This window comes from Salarias fasciatus, chromosome 15 (genome assembly GCF_902148845.1).
Source record: "Salarias fasciatus chromosome 15, fSalaFa1.1, whole genome shotgun sequence".
In the NCBI taxonomy this organism is placed as follows: Eukaryota; Metazoa; Chordata; class Actinopteri; order Blenniiformes; family Blenniidae; genus Salarias; species Salarias fasciatus.
Window position 1 is genome coordinate 16,074,686 of NC_043759.1, and position 20,814 is coordinate 16,095,499.

The 20,814-nt window shown below is 43.2% G+C and overlaps 2 protein-coding genes across 2 annotated transcripts in view; one reads left to right on the plus strand and one right to left on the minus strand.

The window, feature by feature from the left end:
- Positions 1-15,534, minus strand: part of eva1aa (eva-1 homolog A, regulator of programmed cell death a) — a 59,806-nt gene extending 44,272 nt beyond the window's left edge. The window contains exon 1 of the mRNA XM_030110663.1: positions 15,276-15,534. Within this exon, the coding sequence (XP_029966523.1) occupies positions 15,276-15,375 (100 nt within the window). The 5' untranslated portion in view covers positions 15,376-15,534. The remainder of the gene's footprint in view (positions 1-15,275) is intronic.
- Positions 15,535-17,032: 1,498 nt separating this feature from the next.
- Positions 17,033-19,824, plus strand: mrpl19 (mitochondrial ribosomal protein L19). The gene is made up of 6 exons (XM_030110119.1): positions 17,033-17,197; positions 17,359-17,479; positions 17,562-17,680; positions 18,545-18,679; positions 18,994-19,175; positions 19,316-19,824. Exons 1-6 carry the CDS (start codon positions 17,119-17,121, stop codon positions 19,535-19,537), a joined length of 858 nt encoding a protein of 285 aa, XP_029965979.1. The 5' UTR covers positions 17,033-17,118; the 3' UTR covers positions 19,538-19,824.
- Positions 19,825-20,814: the final 990 nt, after the last annotated feature.

A 20,814-nucleotide genomic window follows, 5' to 3' on the forward strand; every position in this document is an offset into this window, starting at 1 on the left:
CGTTGGGCCAGTCTCTCTCTCACACACAGGTCTCATTCGCCCGTCACATTCCACAAAGGGTGAGAGAGAACTTGGCATTCCCCTTGGCAGCAAGACCACACACACACACCCCTACAGAGAGACACATACACACACGTATCAAAAACGTCAACACAAACAACGTGGTAAGAACAAGCCCGGCCGCTTGGCTCTCTGAGCCGGGGTGTGTAGCGATGTTGTAACAGTATCACATTATTAGGAGCTGGTTCTTGGCGGAGCGCCAGCGCCATGAGAGACCACGAGTCTGCGCGGCCTTCCAGTTAGCCGGGCCTCGGCCGAGGTCGCGAAACCATGGAAACTGACGAGGTTGGGAAAGGGGGTAAAAACGGAGCGGGCTCACGATTGATAAGGAAATTCGCCATTCGGAGGCGGAGCTTCCGGAGAACGCCGGTCTTGAGCAACACAGACGCACCGAAACACCTTCCTCTGCCTTACAAAAGAGAAGCAGGAGCAAAAGGCAAACAGATTATCTCACACAAACCCTCAGGTGCTTTCCAAAGAATTCATTTCTCTTCCACCATCCCACCCTCGCTATCCGTCTCTCTCCTCCAAGATCATCGCCATTGTTCCCTTCACTCTACCTGTTGACTGAGTCCTCTTTTCAAGCTCAACAAATCAGGCGGGTTTGAGGCACCTGTGAGGACCGCCCAGCCAATGACAGGTGTCCCTCAAAGGCAGAAGGTTGAACAATGCTGGAAGAACACCCAAGCGTCTCTCCTAACCTCCTCCTTTTTTCCTCGGCGATTCTTTTCATGTGGGGCCAGACTCCTTCTTTAACTAGCTCTCTGCCCTTTCCCCTCACAAAAGAGCTGCACTATTATGTCTACCGCTTCGTTTATCCGCTCATTAAAAGACAGGAGGCTGTGGCGGCGGTGCTTTTCACAAACAAACAGGTGACTCTTGTGATGCATTGGGCTCAAAAAGTCCGTTTAATCTCTTCTCGAGCAGGATAGCAACCCGCTCCTGCACCTGCCCTTTGTTTGGGATCTTGTCATATGACGCAACTTAACTTGTCAGGAGGCGGGAACGTCCACAAACTTTCAGCCAATCATAAGAGTTAAAAAACACCAGTGCTTCTGATTATTAGTTCCTCATTTGCCACGGTCATGTGATGACCCTCAAGTCTGACCCGGTAATGGAGGAGGTCAGGTATGATGGAGATTAGTGACGGGCCACTGTGTTGTGTCAACATGACCCAGAAAGAGGCCGGTCGGGGAACCGCTCCTGCACTGGGATCTTTAATTATTTCCAAACTTCCGGGGACAACACTTACAGCGAGCAACTTGAGTGGTTAGGTAAGCTGAAAATACTCCATTGTGACTTCTGCATACAGAGGTAAAGCACATAAGTACTCTCCCCCAAGCAGGAGCCTCTGCTGCAATCTCACCTGTCTCTCCTTTCAGGTCAGCCTGGGAGGAAGCTCTAACTAATTCTTCTCATGGTCGACTAAGCCGAGGTGTTCAGTGTCTGCTCGGAGAGAATACGGCATGAACTGAGGTGGGAGGAGGAGGAGGAGGAAGAAGAGGGTAAGAAAGGGTGGATCGAGCATTGACGCAGTTCAGGTGGAGACTGACAGTTACTCACACTCAGGACTTTCCCCTCTTTTTGAAAGATGCAGCCTCTTCCTATTGGTCGGGCCTGAAGAAGAAACGATTCAGGTGTGACACTGTTGACTGAATGCTGCTCTTGTTTAGCTGCTTACTAGTTGGACTTAGCTTTATGTTGCAAGTGAAGCAATGTTTGTAAAGCCTCTTGGACTGAGCAAGAATGTATACGATTGTAAACGTGTACAATATCCTAATAAGACAGCTTAACTTAATGCCACAAAAGTGACTGTTTATACTGAAGTTTAAAGAGAATCAACAGACTTTGAAGTGCAACTACAAAACCATGGACAAATAATGTGTAACAAGTAAAAGAACGGTCCGAATTCCACGAAAAGTTACATTCTCTAGAGATTCTTCAGGCACTGAAATCAAACACTGCACCACGTTTCATCTTGGTATATTAGGTATTTAGGCATTTACAGCTTCATAACTTTATTGGTGTTATTTTAAGCAAATTATAGCCATCAAACCATCAAATGTTCAAAGAAGCGAAGCTGCAGGCCTGGTGCTGGAAGAGGAATTCCCTTCAAGTGGTTACCCAGAGGAAAAGTTGAGGTTTCCCTCAAAGACGCAGGCCACACTCCAGCAATGCTGTAAAGAAAGCTGGTGGAGACGAAACGGGGAAGCAGTGGCTGGTGTAAAAACACCGGATGGGTTGAACGATGTGAAAGGAAAGTTGTTGATGGAAAAAGACTTTGTTACTGTACCTAAGTACATCAGTATCAATGACAACTGTCATGCGCATGCTTGTGTATATGACCTCCACATGGCCAAAAAAACTTTCTGTGGTCAAATTTGTTTACAATTCCTTATGAAAGTCATCTGTCCATCTTTTATTCAGCTTTATCCAGTTGAGGATCATGGGCCACAGGAGCTGATCCATCACAGGACAAACACAGAACGACATATCATCACACTCCCACATGTTTACAGGCGATTTAGAGTCACCTATTAACCTGACACGGATGTTTTAATGCAAACATGTCAACTCAGTGCTGAAACTTCAGACTCAAACATTCACAGTGTTTTAAATAGACAATGAAAAAGGACTTTAAGTGAACAGGAGAGAAGAAAATCTGTAAAGGCCTGTACAGTGGGAAGAAGACAGGTCTTCTGAAAGCACGGCCACTGCTTACAGGATGTGGCAGGCAGAGCCTAAAAGGCCACAGCGGGTGGCTTTAGGCCCTGTTGTAATTACTCTCCTCCGCAAACCACAGAGGCAGAGCACAGGCCTGCAGCACGGGACGGCTTTCAGATAAAACAGCCATCAGCTGTAAATCATATGTGGTCAAAACTTCACATTCATCTTTTCAGGGCTGGACGTCGTCGATGCCGAATGTGGCAGGTTGACGAGGTGCGCAGACATGAAATGAGATCCTAAAATAAATCTAAGAAAACCAAGCCGGGGTTCACATGAATGCCACAAAGGACCAGCGAGACAAAGGGCATGATGTCAAAGGAAAGTGAGACGCAGCCATAAACATGCAGCCAAGTACAGTCGAAAAGCAGTAATCTGTTTAAAAAATGCATTCCTAAAATACACCAAGTTCCACCGCTTATAATACATTTAGTCTTGCTTTTATGGTTACGTTTATGATTAACCAACATTCTACATAATCACACTGCGGGGCAGAAAAATGTGCACAGAGATCCTGTGAAAGAAGTGAAGGCTGATTCTCATGAATTTTCTCAAATGACAACAAAAAAAAAATCCCGCTTTGTGTTTCGATCTAACCTATCTGATGAGGATTCAGTGTCATAAACCGATCAAAATTCAATCGGAATTTCAATTGGAAAATCTGATTGCACTCCGGCGTCTCTTCCTCTGCAAAACACAATGGTGGGAACTAGCTGAAGCCAAAACTAGTTACAGTGTGAGCCAAAGAAAGGCAGCAGTTTTTATTAGAATGAGTGAAATGAAGGTTTTTTTTTTTTTTTAGTAGTACTGTGTGCCCAAACAATGAAAGAGCGGAGTGTACAAGCTGTGGGGTCTTACTCACATGAGGAGTAAGGATTTAACTCCAAGCACTGATGTAGCTGCTTCACTTCACATTGAAAGCCACAGAAGATTAAAAGTTTGCATGTTTGACACTTTGCTGTTAAAGGGATCATGCAAAAGCTTACGAAAGTGTGACATAACAGTAAGGTTGCACTTGTTGCACAGCCTGGTGTGTATTAATTACATACATGCATACATTTAAACAGCAGAGACACAAACAGTTGGTCCCTCCTTCAACCAGAGCCCGAGCAGCTGAAGCCATTAAAACTGGAGACACAAACACAAACAACTGAATTGCCCGCTCCTTCTCTCCTCCCAGCAAGCCTCTCTTTCTAACACCCACACACACGCACTCACACGTGCACACCCAGCCACCTCTATCCCCCACCTTCCTGAACACAGCCCATTTATTTGTCGACATGATGTATGAATCAAGAAGCGGCAGTCTCCCAGGATTATAATGGGTTCAGTGTTTCAGAGCCTTAAGGTCTTGATAAGCAAAAAAAAAAAAAAAAAAAGTAACAATATTAGTAATTTAATTAATTACTAAAAACTGCAATATTTCATACTTTTCATAGGTACAGTATCAAGCAAACATGAGTTTGACATGTGCTAATGGGTAATGGTTAAAGGCTTTTCATTTAAAAGCATTGATAACTTTTATTATGAGCCTACATTATATTCTATTTGTTTTGTATCACTATTAGAAAGCTCTGTGTTTTACTTAAATTAATGTCATTTTTACCTTCTATTTTGTGGTCAATAGCAAGATCTTCACCCACATTCCATTAAACAAATACAGAAACAGTATTTTAGGCAGTTTCTTCACATAAAAGGTAATTCTGAGGAATAAAAGGATCTCAGGAAATGTCTCATGCAATGGGTTGTTTTCAGAAATTCCATCAACGGTCCTGATATAACGGAAGCAAACCCACTAAAATGAATCAAACAACATGCAGAAGCCGTTTATGTCACTTGACAAAGTTTAAGTCTGACAAATGTTTCAGTGTGAGGACACAAAAACTTGTTTTCAAAAATTTCACAGAATGACTAAAAAGAATAGAAAATCAGAAATAACGACAACGACGAAGCAAATCCACATAAAACTGTGGCTTAAATGAAACTGGAGAAACTTAAAAAGACAATCGAGGGTTAATCAGTTGTCTTCACAGAGGCAGGTTGGGTGTTTCAGCTTGCTGTTGACCCCTGCAAACAATGAGAATACGTCCACCTGTTGGCCTGTGCTCTATCCTGAGGGGGGGCCACTGTTTAGACAACATCTGCCCTCCTCAGAGATGTCCTTCCAGTTTGACAGAGGCTCCTTCAGGGACTCCCCAAAACCTAAATGGCGGTCGCGCCCGAGCCCTCCCACGACCCCTGTCAGCACGTGCCTTTCCTCCTAACCACCGGGTGTCAGAGGGCACGAGGAAAGGGATCATTTTACCCAGAATTCTGCAGCGTGTGTGTTGTGGGTGTCTTATCGTTCGGGGGGGGGGGTTTAGGGAACACCCTCGCCGGGCGTTATTGAGCATGTCCCGACACCCACGGACACATGGAGAGCGCCCGGAGCGAAAAGGAGGACGGAGTAATGGAGAGCCAGAAGAGGAAAGATCCGTCATTTTAATGGTCACTTTTACGGCCCGGGAGAGTTGGACGGCGGCCAGGCCGGCCATCACGGACCGCAGACACCACAGAGACGCATCAGTGTGTGCGCTCTATTGTCGCGGCGTGAGCGACAGATGTATCCTTCAGCGGACCTCCTCAACACAGAGGATTGGATTTAAGTAATTGCTTGATAGGGCAGTCGCAGCCCGAGGCAAAGAGAATTGAGCTTTTGAAAGAGAGGTCATGGTGTGGAGAACTCTCTGTCACTCATTTAATCCTGTGATGAGCTGTGAAGAAGACACACACACACACACACACACACACACACACACACACACACACACACACACACACACACACACACACACACGTACACACACACTTAGGCCTATTTCTAACAACCGCTCTTGCAGTTAGACTCAGCAAAAATAGCTCTGATGCTTCTGAAAAGCCAGAAATTTGTTTGAAAACCAAACTAAACTCAATCAAAATACCGAAACCAAATAGATGGAAGTGAAACACTTTCTCCAACGTGAAGACGAGGTTGAGGTGGCTTCTGCAGTAAAGAAGTTATTTTAAATCGATCTGGAAACAATCTTATTTTTGGAAAGGGTCACGGAATCAGCTAATTGTTTTTGATTATGATTAGTGCTCAAATAATCCTCTAATTTCTTTTCAGGATTTTTCTTTATTTTCCTGGATTTTCACTCTCGGTGTTTAAGCTTTTCTTGTTCTGGTCCTTCAAAGGAGTTCATAAGAGTTCACTGAAGATCTAATAAATTAGGAGTTCAAAAACAACATTTTATCTTTTTTACACTAAATGTTGAAATTTTCCTGCAACATATTCTTTCAAGAAGTTGTATTATTGTTACTTAATATAAAGAAATTGTTTTCTGGATAATAATTGTTCATTATAGTCAACAGTTCAGACAAATTAACTGTTAGAATTTTGAAAAACAAAAAATATAAAAATGTATAATAAGTCCATGAAAGGTGACTTCCTTTATAAATAATTTACAAAAACTAAATAGTCTCTTAGTGTCATTTTCACTTTCTGTCACCCATTTTTTTTTTGTCAAAACTGCACAGACCCCTTTCAGAATTAATCAGTTTTAATGCATTAGCAGCAAGACAGCATACCTTTATAATTGTCCAGGCATGCTGCGAGAGGAAAGAAAAAAAAAAAAGATATTTTTTAAAGAAAAAAACCTGCATTGGAGTGGGTGGGAACTGCAAGACTGGGGCTTTTGGGGGAATTAACAAGCTTATCTGGGGGTATGTCCTGTGAAAACAAGCAATTGAACGACTCCTGAGGAGCTGAGAGAGTGAAAAGGCATCTGCAGCATGTCCAATGGGACTTAGCAAGGAGATCCCCTCCCATTTACAACAAACCCAAAGTGATCTGCAGGAACGACCAGGCGGAGCATCAAAGCTCGCCGTGGTCATTCAGAGTTTGAGGGAGAGTTTGTTTTTGCAGTTAACAAGTAAAACAAGTAACGGAGGTCTCACCGGGTCGAAGCTTTCCCTTTGAGAAATGAGTTTAGCTGCTAAGAACTGCTGTGCAAAGCCGTCTGCGCTCAACAATTAAAAGAAAAACTTCCTCAACAAGTTTTTAACATGACTTTGACAGAAGTCTGAGCAAAAAAAAAAAAAAAAAAAAAGAAGCTTTTTTAAATAAATTTGTACTAATTAAGAGCATTGCTGACTCTGAAAAACAAACAATATTACAATCAAGAAGCTCTACCATGGTGGTGCAGTGGTCAGTAACCCCATCTGCCTGTTCAAACACAATAAATCCATCATTACTGATAAAGCAGTAGAAGCAAAATAAGTACTAAACAAGTACAAACAAAACTAAGTGAGGATTGGGAGCGTTTCTGTGTTGCATGTTGACAAGCACATCCCAATAACCGGTCGACTCAGCGTCATCTGCTGACTTGACATTTTGTTCCTGGTACCATCCGAAAGAAACACTTTGCATTTATACAGGAAAATAGTTTGAATTATATCGTTATGGATGCAAAAAACATGAATAGATGACTGTCCCAGTCACACGTTTTGCAACTTAAATCCAGAATCTGTCATTCAGTAAAGGAGGCAGCAGCTTAATTCCTTGGCTTTTTAGAATGAATCAACTGCAACATTTTTCATGTTACCTATTTTTTCTTTTACATGTTTATATATTGTGACTACAATATGATAAAGAAAAGAAAGCTGTAATCCAGGTTTGTGTGGCGATAAAGAGTAAAACAAGAGGAACTGTGTGTCGTCGTGGTCTCTCGCTCCCTCCCCCCTTACCTGAGCTCGCCAGAGGGGCCAGTAAGCGACAGATTAGCGGTGCTTTGGGGAGCGGGCTGCTGTAGCGTGCTATAATGCAGACTGTCAGTCCGACACAGTTGGGGGGCGACACAATGCCTCCTTGTTCAGACTGGCCCTTCTCTGCCCCACCTCTCTACCTCTCCATCTCTCTCCGTTTCCCCGTCTCTCGCTTTGCCTCTAGGGGGTTCATTCAAACCATGAAAACTAACGGCGTTCAGAACTTTTTTCAAACCCATACCAAAGAAAGCATAAGGTTGACGGGAGGGGGGATCAATGGATGGAGGGGGGGGGGGGGGGGGGGGGGGGTTAAAAAAAAAGACACATCAAGGCAGACATGTCTACTCCTAAACCAAACATAAATCAGCTCCCAGGAAACAGAGGGGGAGACAGAAAAGTGGGGGGAAGGAGGGGCATCAAAGCATGGTTGACATTCTCCAAGAGGCAGCGGCAGGAAAAAAAAAAAAAAAGAGGAAAAAAAAAAAAGGTGTGGGTGCCGGTTTTTTGCATGCGTGCTGTGGGACTGTTTACAGCCTAACTGAACGGCCGCCGCATGAGTAGGGCTGGACATGCAGGGATAACTACCGGTGCAAACACCCACCAGATCCTTCTCAACGCTACTTTTCCTTTATTCACGGCTCTATTACAGCCTTCTGCTCGTGTGGCAGCGAGCACCAACACTTATCTGACCTGTTGCTTGAACATTTCCTTCTTCATAGGAAAGAAGTGGGCTCAAAATACGATAGAAGCAGCTGAATTCTTGATTGATGACTCCGTCTTTGCCTCAGACATAGCGGAGAAGTCAAGCAGGACGCGTGCAGTGACGGCAGAGTGCCACTCAAGAATCTTCTGCATGCACTCCTCGGTGTTTTCTTTGGGGCTTTTAACTTCTGCTTATGCAAGAGAGGGCAAGTGCAAACACACACCTGCAATGTGTATATATACATCTCTGCAGGTAAATGGTTTGGGAATTAGACCCCTGCTTCGGTTCGCAATAACAGTCATTACTATGCAACCATTCGGCTCAACATGTGATTGGACCATTTGGGCGTACTTCATGTATTGAACGTATCTATGCAAAATAATGATTATCATATTAAGGGCTGACTGGTTGAATGGCTTTCTGATGATAATAAGCATTGATTAAGAAACCAGCTCATCTCAGGAGATGGTTAGATCTCGTTCTTTGCCAACATCGGGATTTTAAAATGCAAAGTCAGGCACGAGACAGACACTTTCTGAAAAAGTGATACCCACTCTCTCTCAAATTATAGTTTATTTTTGACAGCAGCCAATGCAAGACCTCACTTAGCAGCCTGATAACAGTCCATTTGAGCACAGTAGGCTTCTGTGATGCAAAAAGGTACTTTAAAACCAGCTTTGAACCACGAAAAAACAAAGTTACACAATTGGTAATTACCATTTTGCATTGTCAGCTTTGCACAAACCCATTAAGGTAGTTTGTAGGCATCATTACTTATACTATTAGACTGCATGTGGTCTTGGTAGGACTAGATTATTAGACCAAGGTCAGGGCCTCCGTAGTGGGGGAGCACTTCACATTTCCAGATCTGAATCTCGATGAAATGGTTGTATTTTCTTGCTGTACATGCAGTTTTTCCACCAGGTAATCCAGCTTCCTCCCACAGAAAATGTCATCCATGTGATATTTCTACACCAATCTCTCAGTTGCCTTCCAAATGTTGCTCAGAGCAAGAATATTTCTAGTTGAAGCTAGGGGGTCGGTGATATTGGTGTTTGTGGGGACTGTTAGGCTTTCTGCGCAAGATTCTGCATTATATACCATTGGTCGTTCCTGGGTACTCTGGTTTCTTTCCCACAGTCCAAAAACATGCATTTTCGGTGAATTAGTGACTCTAAAATTGGCCGTAGGTGTGAATGTGATTGTGTGTGGGCATCTGTGTCTCTGTGTTTGCTCTGTAATGGACTGGAAATCTGTCCAGGGTGGACTCTGTCTGTAAACACTAATCATCTGGGATGGGCTGCAGAACCCCATGATGTTCAGTGGGATGAAATCATGTGGAAGATAGAAGGATGGATGGATATTTACAAGTAAATCTTCAGTGTGTCTGGCTTTCATTGACAAACAAACTGAACTCTGACAAAACATCGAGGCAAAGCATTCACTGATAGTACACTCCGATTTTAATGGTGCCGGACATGACTGACATACCACATTTAATGTAGTGTGACAGCATCCAAACAGCAGCCAAGTCACTTATTAAGCTTTACCTCAGTCAGGATCGAATCTCCTCCTTTGGAAACTGGGCAAAAACTCATTTTGACTGCATGTTAATATCGCCTACAAATCATGCCTCGACTAACACAAAGCTCACCTTTTAAAGCCACATCTGTTTTGAAGAGAGCTTCTCATTAATTATGCCAGTTTTGTATACTGTAATCTGTTGGGTTGTTTTGTTTTGTTTTTTTTTTAACCCAGCAAAAAAACTTGTTTATAAGTCACTTTTGTTTATCTCACAGAAAAACTGACTTAACCTTCCACGTTTTACTGCAGTGATGCGTGTAATCATTAAATGTCCTCCTTCCAGACGCAGAATGAGAGGAGGGGATTTGTTTCCTGCTGTAAACACCCATCTATCATCGCCGGCAGCACTTTGTTGTTCCCTGGTATGATATGAGGCCCTGCCTCGTGTGTGTTTGTTTATGTACTCTGTGTATCCCGGGGGAGGCCCTTAACACAGTAGGTCATGTCTTTCATCACGATCGTGTCGTGCCGAGCCAGACTTCCACCTTAAATTACACATACACCTCACACTGTGCCATGAATTCACACAGACACACACACACACACACACACACACACACACACATCCAGACGTTATCTACATTGCATTCCAGTCTGCATTGTGTTGTTTCTTCTTTCAACTCAGTATTCATTGCTCAATCCAAAAGGACGCATGAGGGGTTAATTGGTGTGAGTGTGTTTGAGATCGTCTGCCTCTGTGGCGGGACCATGGCGTAACCTGCCTCCTCTAACTCATCCTGCCTCATCTCTTCTTATTTTATTGGTTAAGTATTCAGCTTTGTGGTGCAGAGCGGCACTGAAAGGCCTGAAAGGCTCCTATAAACAATTACTGCAGTTTGTTATTATGCCTGTGTAGCAGCACTTTTTTAAAATAGAATTTGACGCCCCGTTATGCATCTTCCGCAGTCGGCTATTAATGTTACGTGTCACACTACACACACAGCTGCATAACTACACAGTCAGCTGTAAATATCTAGAGAGCCAAACACACTGGAGAAGCAACAGTCTCGATTACAGTGACACATATAAATATAAACCTATAAAACATAATTCAACCTGCGGGAGCTCATACATTTCAGAATAACATGCGTATAAAATAAGTATTGTCTTTTCTAAACGGTGAAGACAGTGAAGACCGAGTGGTAACTGAAACGTTCAGTTAGCCATTGAAATAAACGTCAAACAATCAGCGTTGCTGTATTCAAAAGTTTGTTTATAAGTCATGATTTCAACTCGTACATTATGAACTAATTTTCAGGTTAAAACTTTGTAAAAACAAACACTAAGAGGATTTGTAAGGATTTGGGTTTGATAAGCAGATTCAGAACACACTTCAGATTTGATAAAATGCTATAAATCCAGAAATATCCTGTCTTTTGTGCGGGATTTGGCTGGATTTGACAGACGAAATCTCGAGGGGATTTCATTTTAAACCTGAACTTCTAGCATTGTGAGCGCCCCCGCTGCATTCGCTCCTTCGGCGGTGTCATTCACTGAAAGCATTCTTTGAAGGGAAACATCCCCTCTCCCATTCAGTCCGAGAGAAAAGCAGCCCTGTGCCAGGCCCTCGCCGTCCGCCTCGCCGCCTGCCTCTGCCGCGGCAGACAAAACAAGTGGGAGGCAGGATTTGTTTAGACAGAGCTCACCTGGCACACAACGCAGACACAGAAACAGTGATCAGGCAAGCCCTGGGGAGGAGTAAAGGCAGCGGGGAGGAGGGAGGAGAGGGGGGGGGGGGGGGGGGGGGGGGCATGGAGTTCGGCGTGTTACCCACATCCAGAGCTACTCCAAAATGAAAGCGGATTACGACTGGAGGGGGGTGTGAGCAGCGCCCACTGAAAGGTGGAAGGGCGGGTTTGTGTGCGTGTTTGTGAAGAGGGTGGGCAAAGCCAGGGTTAGTTGGAGGTAGCCTGATTCAGGAGAGGTGGATTTGTGCGTTTCCTGCAGAGTCATGAAGCTTGGAGCACTTGGTTTAGAGGAGCACTCAGCTGATCTGAGCGGGAGATCAAAGAGGGCACACACACACGCTCACACACACACACACACACACACACAGAAACAAACACAAGCTGCAGGTCTGCAAACAGATATCAATAATACGAGCGCTAATGTGCTGACTGAGCCTTTATTTCCCTTCAGCTAAGTCATTTTTCTATTCATAAAGTCCAGTGTCTTGTATAAACACCAGTCACAATTTCTCACGAGAAAGTTCATTCATCCACATACACACTAGTTCATTCATCAATACCAAAAAATTAAGTTACTGACAAAATAACAGATATGGACTAGTTTAGCGCTTTAATGATTCCAGAAAAATGAACAAAAAGATAGTATATGTCAATAAAACACACCAACCGACTGCCTGTTAGATCAGTGATACATTTGAGAGTAAAATAAACATTTATTATTAATGTATTCTTCTATTTCATTATAGTGTATGTTTTGGTCAACTGTGACTGTAAGCTGATATTTCTTCATGTTTTGACTCCTGTCGATATGACAAGAGGACTGAAAATTATGATGATTATCTATTTTATTTCATGGTCTTATCACAAACTTGTTCTCCCACTTATTGACGATGTTTAAAAGACCACAATTAAACTAAAGTATGAGTGAAAGTGGTTCTAAATATCCACAAAAATGATTTAATTCCTTAAATGCACAAAAATGTGTGCTAGTTTAAGTTATTCAATCAATCATACGTTGTTGTTGTTTTTTTTTTTTCAAAACTGAATTACCAGTAATATTCATGACTGAAAATCAAGGCTGGGTTCGTTCAATCTTTCTCATTTGCAGAAAACTCGAGCGATCAAACTCGACAGGGACAACAAAGAGCAAGATGGATGATAACTCCCCCAAAACCACGCACTCCCGGGTACTATGGGTTAACCTCAGTTGACCCCCTGGCCCCTCAACAGCCTCACATCCCATTGACTGGAGTTAAAAAGGGTTTTTATGACGCACAGAGAAGGAAAGTGGCTTCACTGTAACCCTCTGGCAGCTCTACAGGCTCCGGTGTTCCTCGCAACATTTGATTCACAATGTACAAATTCTGAAGCTTTCCACAGCTAACAGAAATAAACACTGAGAGACGCTTCGAGATAAAGTCGGGAACGTTCCGTTCAAACACCCATTTGCCGCAAAACCATGATTCTTATTTTTCCTCTTACCTTCTTTTTTCCCCCTCAACAGCCTTACACTCATCACTTTCATTTAACCACACAGCTCTGTGTTGACAAAATTATCTGTCGGTCGATAACAGCGGGCAGTTTGAAGATTGAGAGGCAAAAATAAACTGCCTGCAAACATGTGATGTTCATGGAGTTCCAGACTGTACAAACTAAAAACAAGCATGCTTTTGAAAAAAAATCATTGTTCCCGATGGACACGCTGTAATACAATCTGAGTGTGGAGAAAGGTTTCATCGTGACATTTATGAACTTACTGTATAAAAAAACTGTTAAATGATCACCAGTAGAGTGTTGGAGACTCACAGGATGGAGCATTTATTGGCTGGCTTGACACTGCCGCTCGCCCAGAGGCTCTTAAATGCTGCCCAGGACCCACTGCATCATTTATCACTTCCATACAAGAAAGAGGAACGAAAGCAGAATTGGGTTCCACTCCAATTTTCTTTTTTTTTTCCTCTTCCGCAATGAGCTCAAGGCAGCAAACGACACATGACACTCCAGTTATTTCAAGCTGTTAAGAAGAGACACAAATGTAGAAACCTAAACTTTCAAACCAATAAACATTGGGCTGGAAGCTGACAGCTGGTCCCCCTGGGTAGATTCACCTCAGTGACAGAGCAGATTGCTCACCGTCAGTGATCCAAACATCTGATTGTAAAAAAAACAAAACAAAAACAAAGTCTGACTGACAGATGTTGGATCTAAACCCTGCACTTCTGTCATTCCACACTTTGGCAGCAGCTGTCAATCAAAGAGCTCAGCGGTCTCCAGGGAGACTCCAGCTGGTCAAGAATGCGGGTACTGAAGGATTTCTTTGTCCGTGAGGTATTCTGAGGCTGTCCCTTTTCTCATTTCGCTCACAGAGATGCTTAGTCAGCGTTTCTGCAAAACCATGCTGCTACAAACTGTGCACCAAAACTAAGGTCTCAACGAATTAACTCTGAGAAAATGAATCGGTAGTTCCACCGCTATGCTGAGGCCTGGTCCTCGGTGCAGAAATCTGAATTCAGGTGGTCTTACAGCCATCCTGTTCTTGCCTAATTGACCTACTCATTCATATACTTGTGCAACAACACAGGTTCCACCGTGCTTGGCAATTAGAGAAATGAAAGCCTGTTAACAACCTTCACCAGACCATGATCTGGAGTCACTCATTAGGCTGCAACATGGACACACACACACACACACACACACACACACACACACACGCACACACACACACACACACACACACACTGCAGCATACTCAGGGGGGCCATTACATACATGTGCTGTTTAGCACCTTCCCCTTCAGTGTTTCTCTGCTGTTTCTAACCATTAGACCCATTAGAGGCCAATTAACACCAACACAAAGCCCCTTTCCTGTTTTATGGCACTGTAAACAAAACCTGCAGGCTTGCCTTGGGCTGAGCACAGCTTCACTGACTTCAACACCACGCTGGATCACTCAATTTTCTGATATGCTTCATTTATGGACATAAAAGTCAACAACTTCGGTCACACAGAATTACAGGCCATTCCAGACATGAAGCACTTGTGTGCCGACTGTGGCCTGGATATGAGGTGCAGCTACGGCCATAAAAGCTGCTCTGCTGCAGGCATTTGTCTTCCTGCTTTGACGGGTAACTCTAGTGAAGTGGAGCATTTGGTCTAGACAACAGTTCCCACCGGGTAACACATTAACCACATTATTCCGTTTATCTCAATTGCATCACCAATGGGATGAGTGTTGCAGATCTATAGAGCGCTGATAAACCAGCCCCTAATCCCCGCGGCTTGAGTAAATGAGAGCATGTTGTTTGAAGCTGCTGATGCGGGTCATTCTGCTCAAACTGTGTCAGAATAGGTCACCAGATAAGCGCAATAAGGTGTGTTTTTTTTCTTCCTCCCCTCTTCATGTTTAAGGTTGTGTCCTGGTGGTTTTATGGAGAAAACATCTGAGTGTGCGTGCTGCAGCATGCCAGAGGCACGAGTCGCCCTGAAAGTGCTTCACGAGACACGAGCACCTTAAATCACAGTTGTTGTGGGAGTCCAGCTCGACACCGAAACACACGCGCACAGACTTTATCCGAGCCGTTTGGAGCAAACTGGAAAGCCTCGAGCTGAAACCGGAGTGACGCACGAGAGAGGATACGCATCAGATGGAGTGTTTATCACCTTCCTCTGATGGTTTTTGAAATCCAATAAAGAATAAGACTAATTTCCTAAACATAAAAACATGAATTTGTTACCTGAAAAGTCAGAGGAGCCCTGGCTGAAGACGGTCAGACACGTTATTCCCAACAGGAGCGCAAAACGGAGGGCTGAGACCGTCCCATCTGGGAAGAACATCCTTGAAGCCTCAAAGTTTGGGATTTCCTCCGGATCATCAGAAAGTTCAGCGGCAGCATTGAGTTTCAGATTGTGCGTCGCTTGCGGGAGATGTGCGGGGCCATCACGTCTCTATCCTCCCCTCATCCTCCTCCCACCACACCGCCTGTGTGCGTCCGGGGTCGACGTCGTTCCGCGCTGGAGTCTGTGCGCGAGAGAGAGAGAGAGAGAGAGGAAGAGAGAGAGAGAGAGAGAGAGAGAGAGAGAGAGAGAGAGAGAGAGAGAGAGAGAGAGAGAGAGAGAGAGGGAGCACATTTCCAACTGCGTGAGTTGGGCTGTGGTGGCAGCTGAGCCCACCTGCAGGAGCGACGCTCCCCTGCATGGTCTCAAAGACCCAGAATTCCCTGCCACAGCAAAATATAAATAAATAATAAAAAACATCTCACTAAAGTTAAAAAAAAGCAAAGTCTGAATAACTTTAAAATAAAAGTGTGACCAATTTGTGTATCCAGTACTGCACGCGTTCCGTGTTCTTGGTCATTTGGTCATTCCATATCAAATAAGCAAAAAAAAAAAAAAAAAGGAAACATTTATTTCTTGGTCATTTGGTCATTCCATATCAAATAAGCAGAAAAAGAAAAAAGGAAACATTTATTTTATACAATAGCAATTTTTCCTTATCAAGAAGTTCTCTAAAAAGATTACCAATTAAAGTAATTCTCCAGAAAGGTTTTTCTGAATGTATATGTGACTATTGTCAAATATGTAAGATATCTCTGATAATAGGTAGAGCTGGTTGTTATCATGGGATGAGAGATGGTATCATGACGTGTGAACTATGTCTCAAAATTCCCTCATAACTCCATAAGTCATAAAACACTAAAACAGTATAAGATTCAATTGCAGCTAACTGAAGTCTCCCCAAACAACATTTTGACTGACTGTAGTGCAACTTAAACTTCATTTCAGCATACCGATTATATCTGAAATGAAGTTGGAGGGATGCCACCTACAATTTTGGGGAAATGTTTCAAGCATTTATTTTCAGGCTTGATTATTATAATGGTGTGTTGTCAAATAACATGCATCAGTAGGAAAAACCAAGAAAAATCTGTCAAGACAGCTGCTTGCTCAGGCCTTCCATTAAAAAACAGGTTTTACTTATTTCATTAACTTTACGTTAAGGAAGTTTTTGCATCATTTATTATAATTTTTGTTGCTCCAAATCACATTGTATTTCATTGTGAGGCACTGTCAAAACGACTTGTATCTGAATGGTGCTTGAAATACATTTCCCTTGCCTTGCCTTTCAACTATACTTATAACTTCCCAAAAATGTGATAAGATTTCACAAAGAAATCTGTAATCTGGGAATTAGGGCCTTTTTCCCCACTTTAGGATTTACATTACCTTGGATTACCACATTTATTACTTGTATCAAAATGAAACTCCGAATTAAATATCGTTTTATCAGAAAAACAAAATCATCACTTGTAGTGGGATTCAAGTAGCTAAAAAATAATTTTGTAAGAATCAATCTTGTGCCATCTCATCTAAATCAAGTCGAGGCAGAGACAGAGAAAAACTAATATAGTGTATTTCTACTTTCATCAAAGAGGAATGCCCTGTGGTCCGTGGGGCGTCCCTTAAAAGAACAGTGGCGCCACCGTGTGGACTTCTGCCTAACCTGCAGTCTGTGCTGAAACGCGGTTCTGTCCTTCACGGCTTCCGTACACGTTCACATGTGACAACAGAAGGTCAGTCATGGCTGCCCGCTCCAGAGGACTCGATAAATTCATCCTTTCGCTGAGGTTATTAGGAAACGTGCAACTCCAGAATGAACGTAAGGACACTAAATACTTCCTGCAGGATTATTTACGCGAGGCTGCCGTGCATAAGATTGTTGTTAAACATTAAAACAGAGCTAACGTGGCTAACTGCTAGCTAGCTTCCTAGCTCACTTGAACAAATGACTGATGTTTCTCATCTGTTCTCCTCCTTCAGGGTTTCTATCCACCTCTGTGTGCCGTCGTGGCCTTGGGAGTGAAGGCGACCCGCCTAAGTTCATTCCTCCATCCAAACCTGTCATCATTGATAAAACTCAGGCTGCGGCATCTCAGAGAAAGTATGATATTCAACCACATTTCACATCGACTGACACATTGTGTGAAATCAAACTTTTAAGGTGTTTTCCTGCCTTCTTCCAGGTTTCTGAGCCCAGAGTTCATCCCGCCCCGGCAGAGAACAGCCCCCTTTAAGTTTTCTCTTGAGAGGAAAGACATGATCCGCCGGAGGAAAGTGATCGATATTCCTGAATTCTACGTTGGTAAGCGTGAGAGGAGACCCATGCACACAAGAGGGGAACATTATAATGTGCCTCTTTAATGAAAGCTGAGTTTTGGTTGTCACACCAGCTTCTTCTCATCCTGATTTGCTTTAAACAATTTTCATTGATCTGACAAGAATAAAGTTCAAAAGAAAGACTGAGGTACAGAAATGAAGTTATATTCCAAGCCTGGACTCATCATTACATGCTTGTTACTCAGCCTTAACTTTAGCTGGTACTGTTGAATAAGTCAGTGTTTTGGGATTCATAAGTGTGGTTTGTAATTTAATGTCTTTTTTTCTTCGTTTTATGGGCAGTCAATTAAATTTTATAAAGTGTGAATAGCATCATATTTATCTTGAAACACCTGTAAACAAAAACAAAACCATTTCATTTGAGCAAGCATAATTCCTCTCTGCTTGTCATAAATTGTATTCTGGGCTTTTTAAGTTTATGCCAGATGGAAACTGCTTATGTTTGTAACGTCTCTGCACATGAGTGCATTTGCTGTAATGCCTCTTATACCATGCCCGCCATCACTGTGGCACATATGTAACGTCATGCTGTCAAATATGGTATACTCATGGTATAGAAGTTAACAGCTTTATTAAGGATAAAAAAAGTTAAACAATAAAACACTTTACTTGTGAACACGTGTATTTACAATGACCAGCACTGGCAAACATCTGAGTAGTGCTGCGCCACGAAGCATTTCTCTCTGCAGGCATGTTTGGTTTTTGTCCTCTCTATAAGTGCCCAGTAAAAATTTAGTTTTAAAACATGCTTGAAATTACAATATTTGAGCTATTTGCTACTATTGTGACATTATTGAAATATTTTCGTTTTCTTCTTGTTTTCTTGTAGGGAGTATTCTAGCGGTGACCATGGCCGATCCCAATGCCAGCGGGAAAACCAACCGCTTTGTGGGCATCTGTATCCAGAGAGGCGGGAAAGGGCTCGGGGCCACGTTTGTTTTGAGGAACATTATTAATAACCAAGGTAAGGCCTGATTTTCAGCATGTTTACTGAAGTGTAACAGAATGCATTGCCTCTACAATTATATCTGGCAGTTAATCAATTAGCGTGTTGTCTTACTTCTCCAAAAAGCAAGTGTCGTGGAAAACAAAGCCCAGAGAACATGTGATGAAGCTTTTATAAATATGCCTGAAATGAAAAAACAACCAATACCAATGATTTTTGGTATTTGAAAGTGGAGCTCTGAATCAATAAGCATGTTTATTTCTCAGGCCTTGAACATGAAGCTGGAAAGCATCGTGTAAACCTGAAGATTTCATTCCTGTGTGCGTCCTCAGGTGTGGAGATCTGCTACGAGCTGTACAACCCCCGTTTGCAGAAGATTGAAGTGCTGAAGTTGGAGAAAAGGCTTGATGACAATCTGATGTACCTGAGAGACGCTCTGCCCGAGTACAGCACCATCGACCCAGAGATGAAGCCCGTTCCGTTCTCGGCTACTGACGAAGTCCCGATCAGCAAGGTGAGAGACCATCAAGCCGCACGAACGGCCGCAGCAACAGAGACTTCTCAAACGCAAAAGGAAGCATGAAAGCATGTTCTGTATCACTTTATCCAAGCGAGGGTCTCACAACATTTTTTTTTTTCCAACTCTTTCATCAGCTGAAAGTAAAGATGCGTCCCAGACCGTGGTCCAAACGCTGGGAGCGGCCAAAGTTCAACATCCAGGGAATTCGCTTTGACCTCAGCCTGACACCGTCCAAGATGGAGGACGCCCAGAAGTGGGCGGAGCCCTGGAGGGAGTACGACATGCTCAAGGAGTACGACACCTCCGAACTGGAGAAGCAGATCCTCTCCGAAGTCCAACAGGAGATAAGCAAGTGAGGGAGGTCCTGTCAAGGAAGATCGTTGTTGCTTTTTCCAGGGACTGGAAAATGAAGTCGGCACAGCCGAGGAACGACTGGATGTACTTCAATCGGGTCCTCCAGATGCTTGACTGCTGCCTCACTGACGCATTTAACAAGCAGCCAATAAGGAAACTGGTGTTTATGTTTGAGGTATTCATGTTTCTTGCATAACAGTCTGCTGTACAGTATGTGAGTCCATCCAGTGTCCCTGGCAGGAGATGTTGTACAGATATTATGGGTTCTATAATAAAAAGCTCTCAAACCTTCAAAGGTTTGTAAATGTCTTTCATTGACTCTGTTTTTTTTTTAGGAATTGAGATGTGTTGTTGGTGAACGCTAGGTGGCACTACTCCCCTATAAGTGACTTCCCACAGCAGTTATATAACTACCACAGTGTTTAGAGGGGAACTCCTGCCAGGCTAACATAAACAAACCGTCTACTGTTCAAACAAATGATGGGACGCCTGTTCCTAAGGAACAAGGTTAACTCGAGTTTTCTGAGATTCTTATTTAAGCAACAAAAATAAGTATTAAGGTGCCGCTGGAGTCTGTAAAGATTTCCAGATAAATCGCTAAACCTGTGTGCTGGTGGAAGGCTGCAGTTGTGTGCACAAAACCCACACACACACACACACACACACACACACACACCAAAGACACCCGGTAGTGTTTTACTGTTGTGGATGGAAAATTGTGGTGTTGAGATGGTATGTTAGAGCGTCAGTCGGGTAGTATAAAAACACTTGGACTCCTTATGTTATGTCTGCTCCCTGCGAGTGTGTGTGTGTGAGTGTGTGTGCATATAAACAAGCCGAATGAGTCCCTGCACTCTAATTTCTCCATATTACAGGATGAGACACGGAGAAAATGGCCTCTAATACAGGAGTAGCAGATGTTTGCAGAGCTCATTACGGACCACACAGAGTCCCTGTGTGGAGATACCGGAGGAATAAAAAGAGCGATTATTGGTGTTACTTTTAGGGTTAGAGGACGGGAAAAAATGTCTTTAACCAACAATACACAGTGATTTACAGGATACTGGGTGGAGTTAATAGTTTTTTAATCATTTTGGTCCAATTGCCAAATCTGCACCTGTTGAGCAAACGGAATCGGAGTCGTCTGATCATCATTTGATCTGTAGCGAAGGAAATGAGCTGCGTCTTGTTATTAAGCAGCCCACTGAAGCAGGTGGCCCTTTCACCTTCTCTTTTCTCACTCTGTTTGCAACTGATTAATGTCAAGCGGAGGCGGGAA

What these genes read in the sequence shown, in the direction of transcription:
- mrpl19 (XM_030110119.1), top strand. Translation starts at nt 17,119, where the DNA reads ATGGCTGCCCGCTCCAGAGGACTCGATAAATTCATCCTTTCGCTGAGG. An exon ending in CGTGCAACTCCAGAATGAAC is followed by an intron (nt 17,198 to 17,358) that starts GTAAGGACACTA and finishes CTCCTCCTTCAG; the next exon opens with GGTTTCTATCCACCTCTGTG. An exon ending in ACGAAGTCCCGATCAGCAAG is followed by an intron (nt 19,176 to 19,315) that starts GTGAGAGACCAT and finishes CTCTTTCATCAG; the next exon opens with CTGAAAGTAAAGATGCGTCC.